The following is a 26,586-nucleotide window of genomic DNA, read 5'->3' as shown; positions in this document are numbered from 1 at the left end:
TATGCTCTAATAAATTTGTTAGTCTCTAAGGTGCCACAAGTACTCCTGTTCTTTTTACTATTCTGAGTTTGTTCTGGATCCAGGAAAAGCCAACAGTACTTTCCATATCTGACTGTGTAAGTGTGTAAATCCTTATTTATCAGAAGGAATTCCATATGTACTAGGCAAAAAACTAACTTGTTTTTAAGACTGAGCTTGATAAGATTATGGAGGGAATGGTATGATGAGCTTGCCTAGAATGGCACATGGCCCTTCTGTGATTGCTATTAGCAAATATATGCAAGAGCTGGAGATGGGACATTAGAGGGGGAAGGTTCTGAGTTACTACAGAGAATTCTTTCCCAGGTGTTTAGCTAGTGGGTCTTGCCCACATGCTAAGGGTCTAACTGATGGCCATATTTGGGGATGGGAAGGAATTTTTCCCCACGTCAGATTGGCAAAGACCTTAGGAGGGTGAGGGTCACCTTCCTCAGCAACGTGGGACACAGGTCACTTGCTGGCTTGTACTAGAGTAAATGGTAGATTCTCTGTAACTTGAAGTCTTCAAATCAAGATTTGAGGGCTTCCGTAACTCAACCAGAGTTTATGGGCCCACTACAGGAATGGGTGGGAGAGGTTGTGTGCAGGAGGTCAGACTAGATGATCATGATGGTCCCTTCTGACCTTAAAGTTTCTGAGTCTATTCCATTTGATTAAGGATGGTTGTATTGCCCACAAACACAAAACAGTTTATGAACATGTAAATACTGAAAACTATACACAGTGTATACAGCTGTATACATTAGAAAGTTGACATTTATAAGCCGCTAGCACACCATGGTGCAGAATGCATGCACACACCCACGGGTGTAGATCTGTGAAAGGAATACTTGACTATATTCTTACCAGCAAACTGTAAAACTGCTTGATCAAAACAGAGACTACTCTCAGCAAGCGCATGCAGATAGGAAAATATGGTTTTTCCACTGGTGCAGGTGAAGATGATGTGCTGGAACCTTGTCTGAACTTGATATTTGGGGAGAATAGCTTTATCACAAGAGGGCAAACCCTCTCTTTAAGGAGGAAACTAAATTCTTGATGCTGTAAAGAAAAAAAAGTAAATGTTAACAATGAGTTATATAAATTAAAATCATCATCAATTCCAGGATTTAAAAGTAGACACTCTTTAGTAGCTATCAGTACCTATGGCTATAGCCATAACCATTTTTATTTAGTTAATCCAGTAGTTAAGAAAATGGAAATTAAAACACCGGAGATGTTACATGGAAAGATGTCAGTGATTAATTTCTGTCCAACTCTTGCTAATTCTTTGATTAATTGTATAGAAAAAATATATTCTTCATATTTAGAATGCATCTTAGTACTACGAATATACATGTGGCCTAATTCAGAAGTGATATAAATGTTGATGTAAGTTATGTGCTGAGGGAATAGAAGGGAGGCATGCAGCAAGGAAAGCATGATAAAACAGTGTTTCTTTTCACGCTACATTCCTTCTCATTGTGGTTTGTAAGTTAAACTAATCTACCAATACATGACTTATATACCTTGCTCCTAAATTTGGCCAGTCTCTATTAAATGGATTACTGCAAGGTTATGATTGAGTGTTTCCATGCACCAAAGTCATGCAAATTAAAAAATTTTGGTTCCTACAATTTTGTGCAAGAGGGACCAAGTTAGGGTTGCTGTGGGAACAGTGATGCCACAATATATGTTCCATATTTTGAAAGAACAGCTTCAAAAGTATAATAAATGATAATGCTGAAGGACAAAAAATGTCATTGCTTGGCACACACCTTGACACAGGAAACTTAAGAAGATATTTATGGTTTATACAGAATTACACGTTGCATGTACTTACACAAACAATCACAAAAAGAGATACCCCCAAATGAACAAAATTAGAAATGTGTGCTCTACACAGAAAAAAGAAAAAGGGCAACAACTGTACCTTTTAGGAAAGGAAAAATAGAATGCCAACAAGCACAAACTAAAAATTGTAGCTACTTTCATATAGTCAAAGTTTACCTTACTAAAACTCTGATGTAAAAGTCTGTTAACTATCACCTCCTTTTGAAATAACTTACTTGTAAAAACACTTGCGGAAAATCATTGAGGACTGACTCAAGAAGTTCAAGACCAAATGTCCGGGTCATTTCTGTCATACCCACCAGCCAGTAAGGAGCATCAGCATTAACCAACTGGCAAAGATCCTGAGAAACAAATAAATCACACAAGTTCTCTTCCTTCAGCAATTAACTATTCTTTTCCAACTCAAAGTTAACTTTTCCCCTTAAATATATGAATACATCTGTACACATACTAAATATGGAACAAGAATAATATGACGGTAGGAACAAAAAAATACTGCATATAAAGAAGTCTTTTGAAAGCAGGAGTAAACAGAACATCTTAATCAACAGATTAGATAAATCAGCAAGCGTCTGACTGCTGTAACAAATACTATATTGACCATTTTCATTGTATACTTCATAGTGTTATTGTAATTGGTAATGCAATGTACTCTAGTTTTATCTGGCTTTTAGTATTTGGTTAAAACAAATTAAAAAAGCAAGCTCCTGAAATTATTATACTATACTAATGACTCCATGTCAATATGCATAAGCCAGTTCCACATATCTTATTTTAAAAGTGTCTCCGAACATTCACCCTATCTTCAGTTTCCCATCATTCTCTGGGAAAGAATACATCATTGTTGATGATAATCATACAAAAGGAGGATTGAAAACTCTGGGCTCTAAATAATAGGCATTATGTCCATATGATTTCTAGCGAGGTCCACTTTTATTATAAAGACAATTTGCATGCTCAAAAAACAGAATCCAAAAGGAAATGTTTAAAAATAAGGAATGTGTTAGTGTAATAGACAAATATGATTATAGACAAATATGATTATAATCTATTAAGAGAATATCAAACTGAATTAAGAAAATACGATACTATAATGGTAAAATCCTTTTGGTCACACAAGTGCTTCGTTACTATAATCTCTTCAACAATTTAGTTATACAATGGAAAATTACCAAATACCTGAATTTTACTAATACACCTCTACCCCGATATAACGCTGTCCTCGGGAGCCAAAAAATCTTACCGCATTATATCGAACTTTCTTTGATCCGCCAGAGTGCGCAGCCCCTCTCACCCCCCCCGGAGCACTGCTTTACCGTGTTATATCCAAATTCATGTTATATCTGTCATAACTATAAAGGGAAGGGTAACAGCTGTCTTGTGTACAATACTATAAAATCCCTCCTGGCCAGAGACTCCAAAATCCTTTTCCCTGTAAAGGGTTAAGAAGCTCAGGTAACCTGGCTGGCATCTGACCTAAAGGACCAATAAGGGGACAAGATACTTTCAAATCTTTGGGGGGGGGAGGGGGAGGCTTTTGTTTGTGTTCTTTGTTTGGGAGTGTGTTCGTTCTCGGGACTGAGAGGGACCAGACATCAATCCAGGTTCTCCACATCTTTCTAAACAAGTCTCTCCTATTTCAAACTTGTAAGTAAATAGCCAGGCAAGGCTATTTGTTTTCTCAACTTGTTTTGTTTTGTTTGCTTTGTTTTTGCTTTGTTTTCTCAACTTGTAAATGTACTTTTTACTAGAGTGTTTATCTTTGTTTGCTGTACTTTGAACCTGAGACTAGAGGGGAGTCCTCTAAGCTCTTTAAGTTTGATTACCCTGTAAGGTTAATTTCCATACTGATTTTACAGAGATGATTTTTACCTTTTTTTCTTTAATTCAAACTGAATTAAGAAAATACGATACTATAATGGTAAAATCCTTTTGGTCACACAAGTGCTTCGTTACTATAATCTCTTCAACAATTTAGTTATACAATGGAAAATTACCAAATACCTGAATTTTACTAATACACCTCTACCCCGATATAACGCTGTCCTCGGGAGCCAAAAAATCTTACCGCATTATATCGAACTTTCTTTGATCCGCCAGAGTGCGCAGCCCCTCTCACCCCCCCCGGAGCACTGCTTTACCGTGTTTACCTGATTGATTTTTCCTTGTTTTAAGATCCAAGGGGTTTGGATCTTGATTCACCAGGAGTTGGTGGGAGGAAGGAGGGGGGATGGTTAATTTCTCCCTGTTGTAGATCCCAGGGGGGTTGGAACTGTATTCACCAGGAGTTGGTGGGAGGAAGGAGGGGGAATGGTTAATTTCTCCTTGTTTTAAAATCCAAGGGGTTTGGATCTGTATTCACCAGGGAATTGGTGAAGGTTTTTCAAGGCTTCCCAGGGAGGGAAAAATTGAAATGGTGGCAGCGGAACCAGAGCTAAGCTGGTAGTTAAGCTTAGAAGTTTTCATGCAGGCCCCTACATTTGTACCCTAAAGTTCAAAGTGGGGATCCAGCCTTGACAATATCGGATCGCGTTATATTGGGGTAGAGGTGTACAATATTCCTTGATATCTGTTGGTAAACACATGACCCACATCTCTACTATAAAAAAATTAAAACTTCTTCAGTTATGAAACTTCATCTGCTTTTCAGAAATAAAAGTTCAGAACTGCAGAGTTATTAAGCACAAATCCTAAAAAAAATCTACCAATACCTGAAAAAGCATATATGCATCTTTAGCACATGGTTTCAGAGTACTGACAGATCTTCTGTTACTGTTTCCTGGAACTGGTACTGGTTGTTCAATAACACCTGTATAAAAAAAAAAAAAGTTTGAACAAAAGATGTTTACAATCAAGTATCTACGCCTATAAGACAAAGAGTGGCACAAACAGGTAATTGTTCCACTAATAAGTTTCAAAAATAAAGGTCAGATTTTTACTCCTTTTTATTAATGAGTATTCCTTTAAAATACCGTATATACTCGATCATAAGCCGGTTCGTTTATAAGCTGACACCCCTCCCCCCCCCAAGATGGATAAGTAAAAATGGAAAATTTTTATGACCCATTCATAAGCCGACCATTCATAAGCCGACCCATTCAGGGGTCAGCAAACTTTGGCTCCCGGGCCATGAGGATAAGCTGCTGGCAGGCAGAGATAGTTTGTTTACCTCAAGCATTCGCAGGCACGGAGGTAAACCTAAGTAAACAAAAAGTGGCCTGGCACGCCAGCTGCTTACCCTGACGGGCTGGGACAGCAACTGGTGGGGACATTTTCTTTTGGAGTAACAAGAGTAACAGGAACACTAGAGTAATTTTTTTGTATTACAGCAGTGCTAAGAGACCCATGGTGAGACTCTGTGCTGTGAAACACTGAACTCACAGCCCGAAGAAGAAAGACATGGTAACTTCAAGCCACCTTTGTGCTCACCCAATACTGGGCCACTACACAGCCTTCCAACATAATACAATTTTAGGGTTTTACTTAAGTTACAGCAGCCCGTCCCTAGCTGCCTATGAGTCACAGAACTACTCAATCTCCACAGTTCTACATGCTGTGTCCTTGTCACAACATGACCATCCTACCCTGGCCCCCACCCAAGGACTGCCTTGCAAACCCTAGCCTTAAGGCTGTTGTCTGTAGTCCCTGCATTGGGGAAATTCTGCCCTGGCTTTTAGAGCTTTACACCACTCTGGCCTGTTTATGCAATATAACGGAACTGGAGAGGGGATGAGGATCTCATCATGAATCAGGATCAAGGATCCATTATATTAGATTCTGTACAAACACAGGGGTAAAAGTGCATCCCACCCAACAAAACTGAATGAGCTATGCCTATGATTTTTGCAGCATTTAGAAACTTTCTGTTCTTCAATATATTTATATATTTCAGAATCTAAACAAGGTAACTATTCCTGTGTTTTTAAATACAGCGCTAGAAAACAGGTTAAAAAACATACAAAAACCAAAAGAAAAACATCTACCTTTGTATCGTTCGTCTTCAAAAACCACTCTCTCAAAAACAACAGTAACTACTTGTCGCACTGTAGCTGCAGCAGTGTTATTTGTGATATTATCTTTCGTGAAGTGAAGTCGAAAGCAAAGAACAATTGCCTGCCATAAACAATTTCCAGTTAATACAAAGTATATTTTTTTTAGCTAAAACTAATAGTTAACCATATTTTTTCTTCAAATTTATCAAGATACCTAAAGATGACATTTTTATTATTCTTCTGTGTATCTGAAAAGCTGAACTAAAGTTTGATACAAAAAAGATTTTTGAATCGTGCTGTGAAAAAATGTATTTTCATTGTTCCCATGATCTCATGGAAATTAGACACAGTAATATCTAAATTCTGATTTAGAGATGTGCCAATGAAAACTAATAATTTTACAGGCAATTCAAATACGATAAGTGACCATGTAAAATATAATTTAACATTTATTCCATTAAAATAACTATGTTAAGAGGACATTAAGGTTATATGGTTAGTCACACAAAGGAAATGCCAAAGCTAAAGAGGTATACACAACCTTAACTCTGCCCCTCTTGAATTAGGACATGGTCTAATTACATGATCACATATTCCTCTAAGGCAAGTAATTAAAATACGAACCATAGGGAGAAGTGATGTTATAACCACACTATACGGTCAGAAGTTGGTTCCTCTTCAAGGTGGTAACACCTCACACAGTAATTATCATAGTAATTCACAAGATGTTTCTCACAGAAATACACTGAGTTGCATTAATAGTACACATTTTAATAATTTATTTTTACTGTGTATTTTATATAAAAGTTCTCATTTGTATAACATAAGTTGTTTTCTCCTGAAATAATTCATTTTATAATTAAATTTACTATTCTATGTTTTTACACTTATGTTGCACTTCAACCATAGTAACATTGCAATGTGTTGTGAGTTGCACAAATATTTAAAAACCTTGTTCGGCTTTCTCTTTCTGTAATTGACTTACAGAGTCTGTTTACATGGCACACACAGATTAGTACACAGTACCAGAAGATACCACACACACAAGTTTCCAGAAAATACTACCCGATACTAAATATATATTTTTAAAATTATAGATACCACTGATGCTAATGCCTATAGTTAAGGCTGCCTAGAGACTTGTTAAGAATTTGACAGCTATATTCTGTCTGTATTGAGCATGCTCCAGCCGAAGGCTGAACAAGCTCTTCCCTGCAATTGCTCTTCTTAACTACCAGGGATTGCTGCAATGCCATATAATGAAACAAAGGAGGGAGACTCTCTTGTCTCTGCTCGCATGCTTCAGCTGCTGGCACCAAAAAGGAGGAGGAAGCCACTTGTCTGGAATGAAAAGAGGTGAGGAGGTGGGGGGATGCAGAGAGAAAACGCTGAGAGAAGAGAGAAATGCAGAAGGAGAAGAAACAGGATGTAGGCAGGATGAAGTGTGAGGGATCAAGACAGATAGACTGCAGGGTGGGGAGGGGTGGATGGGGCAGAGAAAGGCTACTGGAATACATTTTAGTGGCAGAGGGGACAGATGGGTTAGACAGAGAAAGAAACATCTATAACTACTACACCATGCTCCCTCCCAGAACCTGGAATAGAACCCAGGGTTCTTGAGTCTCAACATTCCTCTGCTACCTAGAAAACAGCATGAAATCCAATGGCAAAGTGCCTTCCCTACCCCAACCATCCACCCCATTTAGTGTCTCATCCACAAAAGACAGCCAGCTACTGCTATCAGTTACTCCACTCCATTAGCTCTAGTGGTACAGGTCTGTGCATCTAAAGATTCCAATTCTGCCAGTGAACCACGTGGATGGTCAGTATGTCTCCACATGATAGAAGTTCTGTTTTTTCAGTGTGTGCACCCGCGTGCATGCACGCTTTTTTGTTTGTTTGTTTGTTTTTGTTTGTTTGTTGATTTTTAAGACTAGGAAATTACACAATAAAACTTAAGCTTGTAAAGTAAAGCACTAGAAAGTTAAGAAATGCCAGAATAAATGTTACCCACACAACCTTAATTCGTCTCTCTTGTGCATATGCATTGTTGTGATAGTATATAGTTATTTAATAAGAAACTATTTTTTTCCACTGACCCTGCCTCACTCAGTGCACAGGATGGAGGATGTTCAATATTCAACACATGACATGGTATATTTACTGCATGTCTTCCAAATTCTGCATTGAGTACAGAATTCCTAATTTCCTCACAGACTTTTCTGTGGTGCCCACCACAGTAATATCTCACTGCTTCACAAACTTTAATGAACTTCTCTTCACAACACCCCTCAGAGGTAGGGAAATAATATTATCCCTATTTTATAGATGAGAAATAGGCAAAGAGAGATTAAAGCCAAAAATGTCAAGAATGTCCACTAATTTTCAGTGGCAGAGACCAGGACAGAAATCAGTTTTCCAGGATGGCATTCAACTGCCCATACTTCAACACCATTCTTCCAAACTCAGCAACAAATGAGGCACAGGTTATACAGAAACAGCTTCATGTACTGCACAACATTCATTTTCTGAGCACCATACATCCTGTACACTGCATGAGGTTGGGGTCCTGTGGAAAGCATAGTATGTAATTATATACAGTAACTCCTCACTTAACATTGTTCCAGTTAACGTTATTACGTTGCTGATCAATTAGAGAACATGCTTGTTTAAAGTTGTGCAATGATCCCTTATACATTGTTTGGCAGCCACCTGCTTTGTCCACTGCTTGCAGAAAGAGCAGCCCGTTGCAGCTGGCTGGTGGGGGCTTGGAACCAGGGTGGACTGGCAGCCCCCTCATCAACTCGCCTAAGTTCCCTGTGCAGCAGCCACCCAGCAGGCTATCAATTGCCGGGCAGTTCAGCTGTCCCTCCCCACACTGCCATGTGCTGCTCCTGCCCTCTGCCTTGGAGCTGCTCCTGGGGGCCTCCTGCTTGCTGTGCTGGGGAGGTGGGTGAGAAGAGGGGTGCTAATGTCAGGGTGTACCTCTCCCCACCGCTCCTATACCTCATCTCCACAGAGCGGAGCGGGACAGGACAGGGCTCAGGACTGAGGGAGCTTGCTGGCAGCAGCTGCTGTCTCAACTTGCTGATCTACTTAAAAAGGCAGTGTATTTAGAGTGGGGTCAGTGTACTTAAAGGGGCAATGTGCATCTCTCGCACATGGTGTGTCTGTCTGTCTCTCACACACACACACACACACACACACACACAGTGTGTGTCTGTCTCTCTCTGCCATGCTGTCTCCCCTCCCTCCATTCGTGCTGCCTTGTAAAGTGTGAGGCTACATTAACAACAATGTGTTAATCCTTGAGGGCTCAGCTGAGTGCTAGTTCATTATTTAGCAGTGAGGCATTCCCTGGGAAATATCCCACCCTCTTCTACCCTCTGACTCCACCACCTCAACCAAGCTTCACAATCATCATTGCTGTGTTCAGTAAATTGTTTAAAATTTATACTGTGTGTGTATATATAAAAATAAATACCAATACAGTCTTTTGTCTGGCGAAATTTTTTTCCCTGGAACCTAACCCCAAACCCCCTTTACATTAATTCTTATGGGGAAATTTGATTCGTTTAACATTTTGTTTAAAGCAGCATTTTTCAGGAACATAACTACAACGTTAAGCGAGGAGTTACTGTAATTAAATACTATCATAACGCACAAGGGGGATAAATTAAAGTTGCATGGGCAACCTTAATTCTTGCACTTCCTAACTTTTGAGCACTTGACTTTGTGTCCTTAGTGTTCTTTTAACATAGCTTTTCTGTGTGTGTAATTTTAGAAAATACCATGTGCTTATGCAACGTAAGATTGCACTGTAATACACAGATTCAAGGAACAGAGTTAAGGTTATGCATTCAACCTTAACTTTTGAATATTTAACTTTGCTATTTTAATGTAATGTTCACAGATTTTTGCGAGGAATTACCTAGGGTGTTTTTTGCTTTGAAGAAAACAAAGATTTGACCATATAGTTTAACTAATAGAAATTGGAATACATAAATATCAGAAAGTTATCCCAACTATACATGTGCAAGATACCAGTAATTAGAAAAAAGGTAATATTTGTACAAATCAAAGAAAAAAATACTGTAAATACACCAAAACAGCTAGCAGTCTCTGACCCTTCACTAGTCACGTCAATGTAAGTCTCATTCAACTTTGAGACTAAAAATACATCAAATATTTCAGTGCTAACCACACTCAACAAAACCCCATTCACCCTTCTAAGCCTGCATGAGTGATGCTCTTCAGTATTTATTCAAAAGTATGCACTTAAGAGGACTAAGGAGTCAAAAATATCTACTGTGCATAGTTGCAACATGATTTTCAAACACTCTTAACTAGGTCACACAAAAATTATTTTTCTTCAGAAAAAGCCCATGCCCTTACTCTGTGGGGACTACTGCACACCAAATTGCAATTTTCAGATTTCTGCCACTGGCCTTGTCAGGCTTTATTTTAAATCAAAAATACGATGACGTTTGAAACTTTGAAAGTCAGTCAGAGAAAGAAGCAAGAACGGAACACTGGCTCTCTGGCTCCCAGCCCCTGGGGCATCTCCCTAGGCCTGGGGAACATTTTGGAAGCAATCAGCAGGTGGAAGATCTTCTACCAGATCCTAAGCCTTCCACAATGCCAGATATCAATTTGAAACATGAATCCTATCTATTTGGGAACTCTGAGAATCACAGAATATCAGGGTTGGAAGGGACCTCAGGAGGCCATCTAGTCCAACCCCCCTGCTCAAAGCAAGACCAATCCCCAGACAGATTTTTACCCCAGTTCCCTAAATGGCCCCCTCAAGGACTGAACTCAACTCTGGGTTTGGCAGGCCAATACTCAAACTACTGAGCTATCCCTCCCCACAATTAACTTAGCTACATGAATACATATGCACCAGTGATACATCCTTCTGTGCACACTTACTTGAACTTCATGAAGAAAGATTCACATGCTTGGGATATGATTTTTCAAAGGCTCATAATTTGAGCAAATCAAAACCATTTTTCCCTGGAACAGGCAATACTTAACTCCTCAATGAGGACTATTTCAATGCTAAATTGCAACTTTCAAAACTTAATCAATTCAGTCAACTCTTTTTTGTTAAAAATATAATGGTTAAATATTTTCCATTTGTTCTTATATTTGCATCCATCATAATATGAGTGCCTACCTCTTACCCACATATGCTTTCCTTTCACTTAAGGATGGCTGAACCATTTCTGTTCATAGATATAAAAATATCACCTTCCAGTAGAGACCAAGCACGAAAAATGTCAACCGGGAATGTTAGTCCGATAAATCTGAGAGGCTGAAAACAGTGGGTTATAACAGAAAATACTGTGTAGTAACTACTGCATACAGAGATGACTAGTGCCTGCAGATAGTAAGGGGGCACAATTTAAACGTTTGCCCCCCAACAGCTTAAGTGACAACCCCCTACGACCTCCCTCCACCCTCAGCAGCCCCTCCCTCCAGCTTCCAACTGTTTGCTGCTGCCTCTCCCAGTGGCCACAGCTCCCAGCTTGCCGGCTCCTGCAGTTGACGTGGGGGAAGCCCAGCCACTCCATGTGATGAGTGGGGCCAGCAAATACTGGCAAAAATCTGAGGGGAAACACGTGAACCAACATGCCCCCCCCCCCCGCCACACACACACACACACACGTTGTCTCTCACTGCATATAACTTTTCTTGTTTAAAAAATTCACACAGCAGTTTAAATTTCAGTTGGTGGAAAATACAGAATGTCCAACTATTGTGTTCCTGATGCAGCATTTAACAATCTCTCCTCTTAAGGGATTTCCATTTTCCCTACCAATGATGCTGCTTCTGCTCAAAACACTTATCTCTGACAAACGGATAATAATATAGGGTAGGGTTACCATACGTCCGGATTTTCCCAGACATGTCCAGCCGTCCGGGAGGAATTTCCAAGAAGCCGAACATGTCCGGGAAAATAGGGAGGCATGGAAAGGGGACCGCCTCCTCCCCGGGGTTCAACTTTCCCAGCTCCCCCCACTCTCCCCAGTGCAGCAGCAGTCGGAGCCCAGGAGGAGGCAGCTGCGAGCTGGGATGCCGCCAGCTGGCGCCGCTCGGCCAGGGCCGGAACCGGGGCCGGGCCGGAGCCGCTCGGCCGGAACCGGGGCCCGAGCTAAGCCGGAGCCGCTGGCACCGGGGCTGGGGCTGCTCAGCTGCTGGCTGGCACCGCTTAGCTGCTGGACAGCAGCTGGAACCGGGGCCCAAGCCAAGCTGGAGCGACTGGGGCTGGGGGGTGCTCGGCCGGCGCCCCAGGGCCCAAGCCGGGCCGGAGCCACCAGGGCCAGAGCCTCTTGACCGGCTGCTGGAGGGAGCCGCTCGGCCGGGGGGGCCGGACTGGGCCTCTTCTCCTCGTGCCCCGCCCCAGCCCTAGCCCCAGCTTACCTGCTGCCTGCCTGTTTCAGGCTTCCCGCAAACATTTGATTCGCGGGCAGCAGGGGAGGGGGAGGAGCAGGAGCAGGGGGCGGAGCATTCAGGGGAGGGGGTGGGGACTTTGGGGAAGGGGCGGAGTTGGGGTGGGGCCTGGGCCCCTTGGAGAGTCCTCTTTTTCAGGGGCTCTAATATGGTAACCCTAATATAGGGATAAAGCCCATTTTGTAAAAACAGGAGAACTTCGGAGATTGAATCTTCGCTTCCACAAGGAAAGACAAGGATGCGAGAGTTAGAAATCAGAAAAGGAACTCCTAAGACCTGGTATCTTTTGTCTCTCTTACTTCTTCAACAGAGAATGAAAAAACTACAAACGCAATAGCAGAGAAAGGAATAACTAAGTAACATTAGACATACTGATGTTAAGTGAGGCAAGAGTGACATGCTCCACGAAGAGTTATTAGTAAATTCCCCCCAAAGGCTGGCTCAGACTAGGAGAGTGATTCAATATAAAGTATTCGTGCAGGGATTACTATGCTGTTGCATTCAATGTCAACCAAAAAAATAACATCCATATATTTAGTGAAGATGCTAAGGGCACAGTTTAGCTCCAACAGTAGTGACTCTCTCGTAGTACGACTGCTTCTGAACTACACTGTATGTGACTGTTTTAGGGAATATGGATTCGTGCCAGATTTCCATTGTTCTTGCTGAAAACATGACATTTTGTAGTGTTAATAAAAATAAAAAAAAAAAGCAAGAGGTCCATCTATTTAAAGTAGAGATTATTTGTGAAACTCCAGAATTTGCTTAAAGCCAACCAGATTTGCTGTTCTTTAGGACACAGATTAGGGTGTGAAGTACCAAGAATAAAACTCTACCTGAAAGGTTTCTGTTCAAATAACTCTATTGTCACTTTCAACAATGGCTTCTTTACCTCTCAACATAGATTATCATTTTTTAAAATGTATGTCTGGAAAAAATGAAATTGTGAAAGAGTGCTGAAGAGGTCTTTGGAGTAACTTTGGTGAAGTTATTACCTAAAGAACGGAAAATAATATATTTCATTTTCTCTATATATAAAAAATATTTATAAACTATTTGAATGACCTTGATCAGCCTTGCTCTGTGCCAATATCTGTCACTTGGATTGCAGAAATGAAAGCATGAGAGAGTTTTATATTTTAATAACCTCCTAAAACTGACCAAACACTTGATGATCTATGTTATCTGGGGCAGGCTAACTAAACCTTTCTGCATGTAAGTATTTGGAAGCCTTTAAATAATCATCTAGGAAATTAACTTGCTAGAGGCAGCCAGAGTATAGTTTCTACTATATTTTCAAGCTACAATTCGTGAGCCGTCTGATATCAATATCTTGGAGTTTACACACCTTTTCCCACAGGAAACCAATTGTTCCAATATAAAATTCTTATATGAATTGTTTAATCTTTTACAAGATGGAAAGACTACGTTGCTATAGATTTTCATATTACTAACAATTACTAACTAGAAAGAAGGTTAAATATATTAACTCTAAAGTTAAAAAGCACTGATTGAGATATATCACCTTTTGAATTGCTTATAAGGAAAATCTTAAACAAGGGATTGTCAAAAAAATCAATAATAGCATAGACTTAAAACAGAAAACACTACTTCAAATTTTATTAAAATAAATTGAAAGTAGCTTCAAATCTGACATTTTCCCAAGTCACCACGTCAATATTGAAACTGCTCCTAAGACTGGCCATCTAGGCAGCCAGGTAAAGATGGCAGTTTCTTTAGTGATTTTGCCCTTCCCCGGCTTGTGGGGAGGGGGAAGGGGGAAAAGGAGGGGGGCCAGAATATCAAACCAACACATCCTAAAATTACATCCCAGGGTTTGTTGTTAACGTTAACAATTTGAATAGCCAAGTCCAAGAAAGTACCTACTACCTAGCCCCCCAGATGCTGAATTACTCTCTGCTCTGTTCTTTATACCATTTATCCAATTTCCAGTTGCCTTAATGGGCTACCCTGCCACAGCTGCTGCGGTCACTAGAAGCCCCTGATAACACTTATTTGTTCCCTCCTGTGTACATTTGGACTGTAATCATCCAAACATAAAACAAACACTAAGGGAAAAGAAAGAACCTCCCAAAAAAAATTACCCTGTAAGGGGAATTTTGGTACACAGAATTCCTCAACCAAATTTTGCCAAGACATGGGTCAACAGACCTATTCTTGAAAAAATACGATGTAATTAAGATAAAAGTGGATCAAGACCCTCGTTTTTATGTCTCAGTTGAAAGGTGGCATCAACACAATGCATCTTTAAATTATATTGTAATGTTATTTCAGTTCTAACTCAAAAGTGTGCCACCAACACAAGGGCTATTTAGGAAATAGGTTTTTGGGGGGACGCCTCCTTTAAAATACTAGTCGGAATAAACCCTCGGCGTATTGCCTAGGATTTCAGAGCTCAAGGTGTTGTGGGGGTCCAGATTTCTTTGCCATAAAACATGCACACGTGCACAAGATTAATGGATTTAAAGCACTAGGTTATTACTCAACGGAATAGTCCTTTTAAAAAAAAATCACTTCTGTAGTCTTATAGAGAGGAATTTCTTATTATGGAGAAACAGTAAAAACAGATGAAAAAGGGTTGAAGCTAAAATAAAACCAGTTATTAAAGTCCAGAGGAAGATGGAAAGACTAAAACAGCAGAACCGAGATTTTTGTTTTTCCCTTCCATCCATTGCATTGTACTGATTGGCAAACAACAAAAAAACACCATACCCTTTCATTTTGTAGGTAAACATTTCTGGATGAAGTCACCTGTCATGATAAATGTGCTAAACAACATTTTATTAGGAAAAAATATTCTAATAGTAGAACTTAGACTCTAAGAAACAAAATTCTTATTCTAAATACCAATATTTAAAAAAATGTTTTTTTGTGTGTGCTTGCACATGTGGCAAGAAGCCAGAATTTGATCTGCTAGTAATTTTACATAGCCTACCTTTCCTCCAAGTCTAGAGTGGTATTTAAAAAGTAACCATTGCCTTCGGCATCAACAATATTTGTCAATACTAGCTTTGTATAAATTAGTTTTGCAGGAGGAGACTTAAGCCTTTCCAGTGATTGCTACATAAGCTACCTTTGCTGTCTTACAGATATTTGTCACTGCAAGGTTAGCCCTTACTAAAAGGCTGTAAACCAATGAAATAATAATGCCAAAAGGAATTTCACTCTCACATACTAACTTTTTGTTGCTGGAGTTGACATCCAGACCCAACATGCAAAACATATTCACACTAAAGTGGCAATTCCTGGCTCTTGCAGTCACCAGCTTGTTCCCACTGCTTTGGGGCTTTGCATGTAGCTATCTAAAGTGTGGATGTGCCATGGATTTAAAAGTATTTTTCTGTGACACCAGGAATTAGGTTCTCTCAACTGTCTGAAAGTCACTAAAAGTGAACTGGCAAAATTGTTCAAACATTTTAAATAAAAAATAGGAAACTACAATCATTTCATTTTAAATATTTAGTTGATACATATTTCACTTATATATTTGTATTCAATAGCCGTGGCCTTGCACTGTCAGCATATACAATCGACTAAAATCTCTCAAATTAAGCCATGGAATCTTGCTGCTTTGCTGTACTAGGTCATGTTTTAGTATGCACAGTATTAATTAGCAACACATATTACTTCACATATTTATAGGTGATCTGAAAATATGTTTAGAGAGTTACAGCTTTTAGGATCTGCATTAAATTGTTCAAATGACTAGAGTAATGGAGAAACAAGGTGGGTGAGGAAATATCTTTTACTAGATCAACTTCTGTTGCTTGGAGAAGCTTTCAAGCCAGAGAGATGAGGAAGAGCTCTTAAAACAAACTTCACCAAACAAGGACACTCCACCAGAGAAGTAGATCATATCATGGAACAAGTCACTCAAATAACCCAAGAGAACCTTTTTCAATGTGGGAAAAACCCCTCCATCCACACACACCTAGCTGTCTCCTACCCCACCAGAACCCATACGGGTTAACATTAAACAACTGCGACCACATCCTGAAAGAAATCTTTCCTGAACCCCCTCTTCTGGTCTTGAAGCAACCCCTCGCCCAACCTTGTTGCCAAGGTCCTCATCGGAAGCCAGATCTCCAATGACCAGGATCCGCCAACTCAAAGTGGTGCCAGAGTCTGTCAGACCAACAGATGCAAAATGTGCAGACATATCTCAACCTCTATGATCATAGAAGTGCAGGATTGGAAGGCTCCTCAATAGGTCATCTAGTCCAGTCCCTAGCACCCAAGGCAGGATTCAGTAATAACTGAACCATTCCTGACAGGTGTTCATCTAATCTGTTCTTAATTAATCTACAATGAGGGAGATTCCACAACCTCCCTAGGCAATTTGTTCCAGTGCTTAACTATCCTGACAATAAAGAAGTTTTTCCTAATATCCAACCTAAATCACCCTTGCTGCAATTTAAGACCATTGCTTCTTGTCCTATCCTCAGAAGGAGAAGAATTTTTCACCCTCCTGCTTGTAACAACCTTTTATGTATTTGAAAACTGTTTTGTCCCCCCCTCAGTCTTTTCTTCTCTAGACTAAACACATCCATTTTTTTTCCAATCTTCTCTTATAGGTAATATTTTCTAAAATTCAATCATTTCTGTTGTTCTCCTCTGGGCTTTCCCTAATTTCCCCACATCTTTCCTGAAATGTGGCATCTAGAACTGGACACAATACTAACACTGAGGCCTTATCAGTGAGGAGTAGAGTGGAAGAATTACTTCTTGTGTCTTTCTTACAACACACCTGCTAATACACCCAAGAATGATGTTCGCTTTTTTTGCAACAGTGTTACACTGTTGTCTCATATTTAGCTTGTGATTAGGGATGTAAATAACGTGTAAAAACAGTAACCATGTAACTGATTAAAATTCTATTGCTTACAGGGTTAAACGTTTACCAGGGGAACTAGGGATGAGTGGATCCCCGTTGTTGCCCCCACGCCAGCATCCCGGCGCGCCCAGAGTCCTGGCTGCCGGCCCCGGGGCCGGCAGCTCAAAGGGACCCCGTCCGTGGGGCCAGCAGCAGGGTGGGCACTGCGGCAGACCCCAGGCGCTGCAACAGATCCCGGCTGCACCGGGATGCTGAGCAGCAGCAGTGCAGCTACCGCAACAGACCCCTGCCGCAGGGCCACCTGCACGCCCGGAGGGACCTCGGCCACAGGGCCGCCCGCCCACCTGGAGGGACCCTGGGCAGCAGCTGGGACCCTGGGCGCAGGGCTGGCAGGCACGATGGAGCCCGGTTGTGGAGCCGGCAGCCCAGAGAGAGCCTGGGTTGGGGCTCCTCTTCCCCGGCAGCAGCAGGTTCAGGCTGGGGGAGAGGCAGCTCTCTCCGCTGCAGCCCTGAGTGCCTGCGTGGCGCTTAATAGGCTGCTGCGCAGCCTCACAGCTTAGAGGGAACTTAGGACCCCAGGATCGGCAGCTGGGACCCTGGGCAGAGTGTAATCGTTAACAGAAACCAATAAGCATCAAGCTTATCAGTTAACTTGTTAAACTCTTACATCCCTGCTTGTGATGCACTATGATCCCTTTCTGCAGTATTCCTTCCTAGGAAGTCATTTCCCATTTTGTATGTGTGCAACTGATTGTTCCTTCCTACGTGGAATACTTTGCATTTGTCTTTACTGAATTTCATCCTATTTACGTCAGACCATTTCTCCAGTTTGTCCAGATCATTTTGTATTTGAATCCTATCCTCCAGAGCACTTGCAACTTCCCTTAGCTTGGTATCATCCACAAACTTTATAAGTGTACTCTCTATGCCATTATCTAAATCATTTATGAAGATATTGAACAAAACCATACCCAGGACTGATCCCTGAGAGACCCCACTCAATATGTCCTTCCAGCTTGACTGTGAACCATTGATAACTACTTTCTGGGAGTGGGTTTCCAGCTAGTTGTGCACCCACCTTACAGTAGCTCCATCTAGGCTATATTTCCCTAGTTTGAGACAGTATCAAAACCCTTACTAAAGTCAAGATATACCACATATACCACTTCCCCCATACTCACAAGGCTTATTACCCTGTCAAAGAAAGCTATTATGTTGGTCTGACACGATGTTCTGGACAAATCCATGTTGACTATTACTTATCTTATTATCTCCTAGGTGTTTGCAAAAGGATTGCTTGCTTATTTGTTCCATTATCTCTCCGGTTATTGAAGTTAAGATGAGTGATCTGTAGTTCCCCACGTTGTCCTTATTTCCCTTTTTATAGATTGACATTATATTTGCCCTCTTCCAGTCCTCTGGAATCTCTCCTGTCTGCTATGAGTTTTCAAAGATAATCGCTAATGGTTCATATATCTCCTCAGTCAGCTCCCTGAGTGTTCTACATATTTCATCAAGCCATGCCAACTTGAAGTAATTTTTAACTTGATCTTTCACTATTTTAGCCTTAGATACTACCTCATTTTCACAGGTGTTCACTCTCTTAGATGTGCTATCTCTACTAACCTTTTTGGTGAAAACTAAACAAAAAAGTCATTTAGCACTTCTGTCATTTCCACATTTTCTGTTATTGTCTTTCCCCCGCTCACTGAGTAACAGCCTACCCTGTCCTTGGGTCTTCCGCTTGCTTCTAATGTATTTGTAGAATGTGTTCTTGTTACCCTTCATATCTCTAGCTCAGAAATGGGCAAACTTTTTGGCCCAAGGGCAACATCTGAGTATAGAAATTGTATGGCGGGCCATGAATGCTCACGCAATTGGGGTTGGAGTGCAGGATGAGGTGAGGGCTCCGGAGTAGAGCCAGAAATGATGAGTTCAGGGTGCAGGAGGGGGCTCCGGGCGGGAGTACAGGCTCTGGAGTGGTGCTGGGGATGAGGGGTTTGGGGTGTAGAAGGGTGCTCCAGGTTGAGACCAAAGGGTTCGGAGGGCGGGAGGCGGATCAGAGTTGGGGCATGGGGGAGGCGGGGGGCGATGGCTCAAGGGTGCAGGCTCCAGGTGGCACTTACCTCAAGCGACTCCCGAAAGCAGCGGTTTGTCTCCCCTCCAGCTCCTACGTGGAGGCACGGCCAGGTGGCTCTGCTGCGTGCTGCCCCATCCGCAGGCGCTGCCCTTGCAGCTCCCATTGGCCATGGTTCCCGACCAATGGGAGCTGCAAGGGCGGCACTTGGGGTGGGGGCAGCGTGCAGAGCAGAGCCCCCTGGCTGCCCCTACACGTAGGAGCAGGAGGGGAGACACAATGCTGCTTCCGGGAACCACACAGAGCAGCCCCCGACCCTTCTCCGAGGCTGGAGCGGGGCAAGCCCCAGACCCCGCTCCCGAATGGGAGCTCGATAGATGGATTCAAACGGCTGGCAGGCCAGATCTGACCGCGGGCTGAAGTTTGCCCACCCCGCTCTAGCTAGTTTAATCTTATTTTGTGCATTGGCCTTTCTGATTTTGTCCCTACAAGCTTGTGCTTTTTTAAATATTCAGCCTTCCTAATTTGACCTAGTTTCCACTTTTTGTCGGCCTCTTTTTTGAGTTTCAGATCATTGAAGACCTCCTGGTTAAGCCAGATTGGTCTCTTACCATATTTCCCATCTTTCCTACAGAGTAAGATATTTTGCTCTTAATAATGTCTCTCTGAAAAACTGCCAACTCTATTTTTTTCCCCTTAGACTTGCTTCCCATGGGATCTTACCTACCAACTCCCTGAGTTTACTAATGACTGCCTTCCTGAAATCCATTATCTTTATTCTGCAGTTTTCCCTCCTACCATTCCTTAGAATCATGAACTACCATTTCATGGTCATTTTCATCTAAGCTGCCTTCCAGTTTCAAATGCTCAACCAGTTCCTCCCTATTTGTCCAAATCAAATCTAGAACAGCCTCTCCCCTACTGGCTTTCTTCAATGCTTTCCAATAATTTTGTTGGATAATCTGTGCCCTGCTGTATTATTTTCCCAAAGGATGTCTGGGTAGTTGAAGTCCCCTATCACCCCCAAGTCCTGTGCTTTGGATGATTTTCTTAGTTTAAAAAAAGCCTTATCTACCTCTTCTTCCTGGTTATATGGTCTACAGTAGACCCCAACCATGACATCACCCTTGTCTTTTACCCCTTTTATCCTTACCCAAAGATTTTCAACAAGTCTGTCTCCTATTTCCATCTGAACCTCAGTGCAAGTGTATTTATCTTTGATCCTTCCCTTTTTTCCCCTGACTGTCCTTCCTGACTTTCTTCTCTGCAAAATCTCTTGAGCAGATTTTCTGCACCATGCAAGAGCTTTGGGTTGACAATCAGTTTCAAGAAAACTGTGATCATATACCAAGGGATGGAAGAACCAGTGCCCGACATTACTCCGAAGCATAAATCTCTTTGCATCGTTGACAGCTTTTGCTACTTGGGTTCTATGATCAGCAGGAATCTTGACCCTCTGATTGAACTAACAGAGCTGGAAAAACAGCTAAGAATTTCAGGCTATTACAGAACCGTGTATGGAATAACAGCAAATTTTAATTAAGGTGAAGATGCGGATCTATGAGACTTGAGTGCTGTCATTCCTGCTCTATGTTTCAGAAACATGGACAACATATACTAAACACATCAGGAGACTGAACAACTTCCACATGAGATGCCCGTGTAATATTCTGGAAATAAAGTGGGAAGACAAACTACCAAACACAGAGGTGCTGAAGCATGCAGGATTGATACACTTAGAAACTACTATCAAGAAGAAGAGGTTGGCAATGGCTCAGTCACGTCAGGAGAATGGGAGGTGACTATATCCTCAAGAATATTTTGTACAGCAAGATTCAAGACAGCTCTAGAAAGCAGAGTTGCCCTTTATGACTGTACCACAATGTGTGCAAAAATTATATGAAATCATTCAACATTAAAGTAGACAACAAGGAGGAGCATGCAGTATTCCGTTCAATCTGGAGGGAACATCTGGCACTGGGTTCAGGTCAACATGAAGTGGCTTTGATCCAGAGGATGGAAGCAAAGTGAGAAAGAAGAAAGCAGCATGCTGTAATTTTGGACTCCAACTCAGACAACACATGGATCTGTGAAACTTGTAACACGCTATGTTGCTTTGAAATTGGGCATGTCAACCATAAGCAGATTCATCAGGCACCTGACTAGACCTTTTACACGTACGCCATGATCCAGTGGATCACCAGTTAGCTGAGCAAGCTGTACCCTTCTATACCAATATTCCAGTCACCATTATCCCACCTAGTCTCTATGATGCCAACTATATAACAGCTGTGTTTATTCACTAGTATTTCTAGTTTTTCCTCTTTATACCCCCCATAGTATTGATGATCAATACTACCCACAACACACCTTTCAAAATGCATGGGTCCTACATATGCCTATCACATGTGGTGTACCTCATCCATGCCCCAGTAACAACTATGTGGGTGAAATGAGACAAGCACTTTGAAATGCTGTCAAATGAACTCTCACAGAAAAATGATAAAAGACAAATGCCATATCACCCTGGGCGAACATTTTCACAAAGCAACCACTCCATATTTGACCTCTCAGTCCTCATCCTCAAAGGAAAGTAGAACACCAACTTCAAAATATGAGTCTAGGAGCTTAAATTCATAACTTAGTTAGATACTAAAAAATCATGGACTTAATATAAATCCAGTGTCTTTGTCTCATAACAATGTGTAACCCACTAACCTTTCTTGGTCATTGGTACAGGTGCTAACTGTCCGCTTCACCATGAATGGTCTCTCTTGCAACATGTGTTTACACCTCATCTGTTCTACCCTTCTATTTAGCTGTGACAGTGAGAGTACCTCTCCCAGACCTAAAGAGCAGCTCTGTGCAAGTTCAAAAGCTTCTCTCTCTCCAACAGAAACTGGTCCAATAAAAGATATTACCTCACCTACCTGTTCTCTTAGCATTTATTTTGGATTTCCTTATTTCAAGCATGTGTACACTCCTGCCCAACTATCAAAATTCTGCTAGCTTCTATTCTTCTGAACTTTGCCACTGATGTTACAACTACCAAAGAAGAATAACGGATAGTGGACCATGCTTACTAGATTAAGGCAAGTCACATTTCTCCCAATATTATTTTTTTTTAAATATTTTTCTTTTAAAATATTAAAAAAATACTTGTTACTTGATATCCTACATATTATAAAATAAGAATATTTAAAATATGCAACAGATTTCAATTTCTAGTACTCTCACCAGCAGAGTATACACTAGGGTAATCACAGCAAGTGGTAGTTCCTGATCAGTTAAGCCTGTTAGTAACAATACACAACCAGACAGTAGCGGAATATTTCATCTTGAGCAACTCACTTTACTTTTCCATACTCGAGTTTTCTCTTCTATGAAATAATACTACCCTCCTCCTTGGTAAAGTACTTTATGATGTTTGAATGAAAGATTCTTTATAAGGACAAAGCATCCTTTTGTATTCACTCTTACATAAAAAGTATTTTTATCTTTACTAAAGGACTAAATATTTCAACAAGTGTTTGCAGGATCAGGACCTATGTTTCGGAAGCAGGTACATAACTTCAGTGGAATGGATTTAGATAAGCAAGTTAGCATGTTAAAATAAATATCACAGTTGCATAAACAAATTCCTACCTTGGAGAGTGCATCATCATGGACAACTGTATTAGTTGTTAAAAGTACAAGAACCGTCTGAAGTAATTTGAGTTCTTCAAGACTATTTTCCATCAGTTGCCAAAGCATGTTAATAATATTTCCAGCTGCAGCCTATGAAGAAATCATTTGATATATACAATTAAATTTTATATACTTTGTATTTAATACCACGATTACACATACATTTAAAATACATCATTCATATATACTATAGTAAATTCATTTTTTTCCTACAACCATATAAACACACAGGGAATACAATACTAATTTCTTTGTCACAATGGTCCTGGATATCAAGAGACTTACGCGATTAGTTCTCTTCTATTTAAGGCATATATTTTAATCATTTTGTCAACCTGTGTGCACACTTCATTTTTCAACCAGAAGCACAAGTTCTCTACAATTCACTACAAAGCTAATTTGACTACAAATTTCAGTGACCTATATATGCCATAAAAATATGCCTATTACTCTGTCTAAACACAGCTTCGTATATCTTTTTAATACGTATTACTTTCATGGACTGTTTGACACACATAAAATGCAGTACTACTAGATGTTACATGTGTACTTAAGACTACGGTAATAGTTGTATGCTATATTATCAAACGGATGCAAACACCCTGCATAGGGTCTGGAGCCAAAAGAAGGTGAAACTATATACAGAAGTACAGATTTATCAAACCTGCGTAAGTCCAATCCTCTTATATGCATTTGAAACATGGATACTGCTTAAACAAGACATTGGGAGGTTGGAGACATTTCATATGCCTTGCCAGCAGTGACTACTGGGTACAAGATGGTTTGACTTTATCAATAATAGAGATGCATCATTGAAAATTGGCCTCAAGATGACTAGAGTCATCATTGGCCACTGACAGCTGGCTCTTTTTGGTCACGATGTTTGTCTTGGAGACAAAGTCTCCGCATATCAAGCCCTGAAGATTGGACTTGAGGTCAGTAAAGGACACTGCCCAGTCACAGACTGGTGGCAGTCACGCCATTGCCCACAATTAACCTGTACCAGATCAATAATAAACCTGGGGAGTTCTTAAATGCTGAGAATAAAGCTGTGCAGTGTGGTCACGGACACTTGGCGCTACAAACCTCCGCTGTCTAAGCATATTATTGTTGTTACTTATTATACTGAATTCAAGAGCTATGCCATTGAATCTTTAATATAATAATATACTATTCATGCACAGAGACAGGCAGAGTAAAGAATAGAAGTGTAATCTTAAGTGTGGTATGTACCAACTTTTGAATGCTTAACTGTGCCCTTTTCATACAGCACTACAACCACATTAGCCAAAACAGTTTTTCAAATCAGCCATTTTTATCATGTAAAAGAGGTCTTCCTGGTTTGTGGCATTGATTTCTTCGACTATGTCAATACAAGTTTGGCACTAGTGTTTCCTAGCTAACTGCTGCTGAGCCAGATAAGGAATCCAACTATTGTAATGGATTCTACAAAAGAATACCTTTTAAAAAAAACAATGATTTTATGTACTTTTCCTTTGGCTCCAACGGGGTGGACTGGATTTTGACAATGATATTTTAAACTCCAAAAAAACATTTTCCACCCGATTATATCCATTTTAATATACATAAATGTGTTTCAGCTTTAGAAAGCAGTCTCATAAGTGTTTTTATCTTTGCTAAAGTACTGAATACTTCAAATATTTCAATACAAGACAATATTTTCATATAACATCCATCTTACCTCTGAAACAACTTCATGTGACATAAGTCTCTGTATGGCTGCTAGACACAGCTGAGTAATCTTTGGTTCCTTTGTTCCACAGCCCATTAGAAACGGCTGAACTACCTCTGAGCTGTTCTCTTTCAATGCTTTTGAACAGAGATAAGAAAAGTTGGTCAACTTTTAACAGTTTGCTAATTTGAATGATGTAAAGCAAATACTTGTTAGTCATAAAACACATGATGAATAATTGTTAAGTTATTCAAACCCTAAACAACAACAAAACTCAGAAAATCTCCAATCTTGAAATTTATGGCAGATATTTTTGCACTGGGGAGAAGCAATTGGATTAAGGGTGAGAGAAATGCCAGTACTCTCCTGAATACTTGACCTGCCATTGAGCTTCTTGTCCTATCCTCTCTTAACCTTTTCCACAGTGCTCTGATCCTCACATCCCCTCATCCTCCTCACTTTGCCCCATCTTAGTGCATCTCCTCATCTTTGTCTCTCTTTCTCCCTAACCCTCAAACTTCCTTCCAGAGTGACTTTGGTTTGTCCATGGTCATAAGCCTCTTCCAATCTTCACGAAGACCTTTCTTCCCCTTTGTGCTCTGCAAGGAGTTTCAAACTTGTGCTCTCTTCAATCTATTGGATATCCACGTATGGAGCAGTGCATCAAGAAGGTGCTACATGTGTAGCACAAAGAGATGTATACCAGTGCAGACAGAGCAGGTGGGGGGAAAAAAATCAAAGCAATACTCATCACCAACCACATGGCCCTGTATAGTGTAGTGAGAATGACTGGTCATTTAGAGCCCTATTCACATAAGGATACGATGAGTTTAAGAAAAACAAAAGTTAGTCATTTTTGTACCATAGCTCTTATAAGTAAAACTTATGCTTGTGCTATGATGGCAAATAGCAGACATAAACAGCTTTTTATTTATGCAAAACTCAAAGAAATTTGGAGTATATGTGAGTTTGGTTTTTTTACTCAATGTTCCAACAACTGATTTGAAAACCAACATCAAGTTAAGAGCATCAAAAAAGTGTTTAAAACTGAGGCCTCTTGACTAAAACAACTCAAAAAAAGAGCTAGAGGATTGTTAAAAGCGTCTGCTTCCTGTAAGGATGTTATATCCGTGGACTTATAAAGGATCAGACAAAGTGAATGTATTAAACAAATTGCATTCTATAATGGCAGTTTCTTCAGAGACACTACAGGGTAACAAACAATTTATTGACAGATGTGGATATTATAGATCTGGATATTATAGATCCAACATCAAAAGCTTATTTAAAAATCAGACAGGAAGCCCTGAATGTGTACGAGCACAAGCCACTTTTTAATCCTCAATATTGTGGCTATAAAAAAATAAACATCAGAATTGAAAATCAGCTATAAAACTCTGTTTTAAGCAAAACAATCTGCTTTTTAAGTCACAGGAACACAAATTTGCATCCAGCACTAGTGCTCTTCTGCTAAATATTCCACAGTTCTCTAACATGAGTTATAAATTATTGAACAGTGAACTGAAGTGCTTTTATTTATAATTTTTTTCCACAATTGTCACTGAACTCCAAATGACAATTCGAGAAGAAAAATATTGTAAATTTATCCCCCACACACAACTCCCAGTAGAGTCCTGAAAAGGAGTCAAGAGATGATCAGTAGGAGACAAGGATAAAAAGCGGAAAAGGTGGTGGACAACTTTAATACAATATCACACGTGTCGTACATTTAAATAAAAAAAGGGTAGGTCTATGCTTACGTCAGCCTGTAGACTGCAGACTCTGCATACCCAGTTAGCACAGGTATAAACAACAACATTGACAGTGAGGCACAGCTTAGGCGAATAACGAGCCCTACATGCCTGAATCTCTACGATATATACCCTATACAGCTCTCTACACACCCAAGCAGTGCCTTTCACCGCTACAGTGCTACTTTTAGTTGCATAGCGTC

At 40.5% G+C, this 26,586-nt stretch overlaps 1 protein-coding gene across 4 annotated transcripts in view; it reads right to left on the bottom strand.

Moving 5' to 3' along the window:
* The window catches only part of MON2 (MON2 homolog, regulator of endosome-to-Golgi trafficking), a 172,964-nt gene that overhangs the window by 121,984 nt on the left and 24,394 nt on the right, over nt 1-26,586 (bottom strand). For all 4 annotated transcript variants that reach the window (XM_054025391.1, XM_054025400.1, XM_054025417.1 and 1 more), the window contains exons 3-8: nt 24,642-24,769; nt 22,898-23,029; nt 5,856-5,985; nt 4,584-4,681; nt 2,088-2,213; nt 886-1,080 (exon numbers count right to left, since the gene is read on the bottom strand). In XM_054025391.1, coding sequence (XP_053881366.1) covers nt 886-1,080; nt 2,088-2,213; nt 4,584-4,681; nt 5,856-5,985; nt 22,898-23,029; nt 24,642-24,769 — 809 coding nt within the window. The remainder of the gene's footprint in view (nt 1-885; nt 1,081-2,087; nt 2,214-4,583; nt 4,682-5,855; nt 5,986-22,897; nt 23,030-24,641; nt 24,770-26,586) is intronic.

Source organism: Malaclemys terrapin, chromosome 1 (assembly GCF_027887155.1).
Source record: "Malaclemys terrapin pileata isolate rMalTer1 chromosome 1, rMalTer1.hap1, whole genome shotgun sequence".
In the NCBI taxonomy this organism is placed as follows: domain Eukaryota; kingdom Metazoa; phylum Chordata; order Testudines; family Emydidae; genus Malaclemys; species Malaclemys terrapin.
Note: the sequence above shows the minus strand (reverse complement) of the source record. Positions and strands in the feature narration are given on the sequence as shown.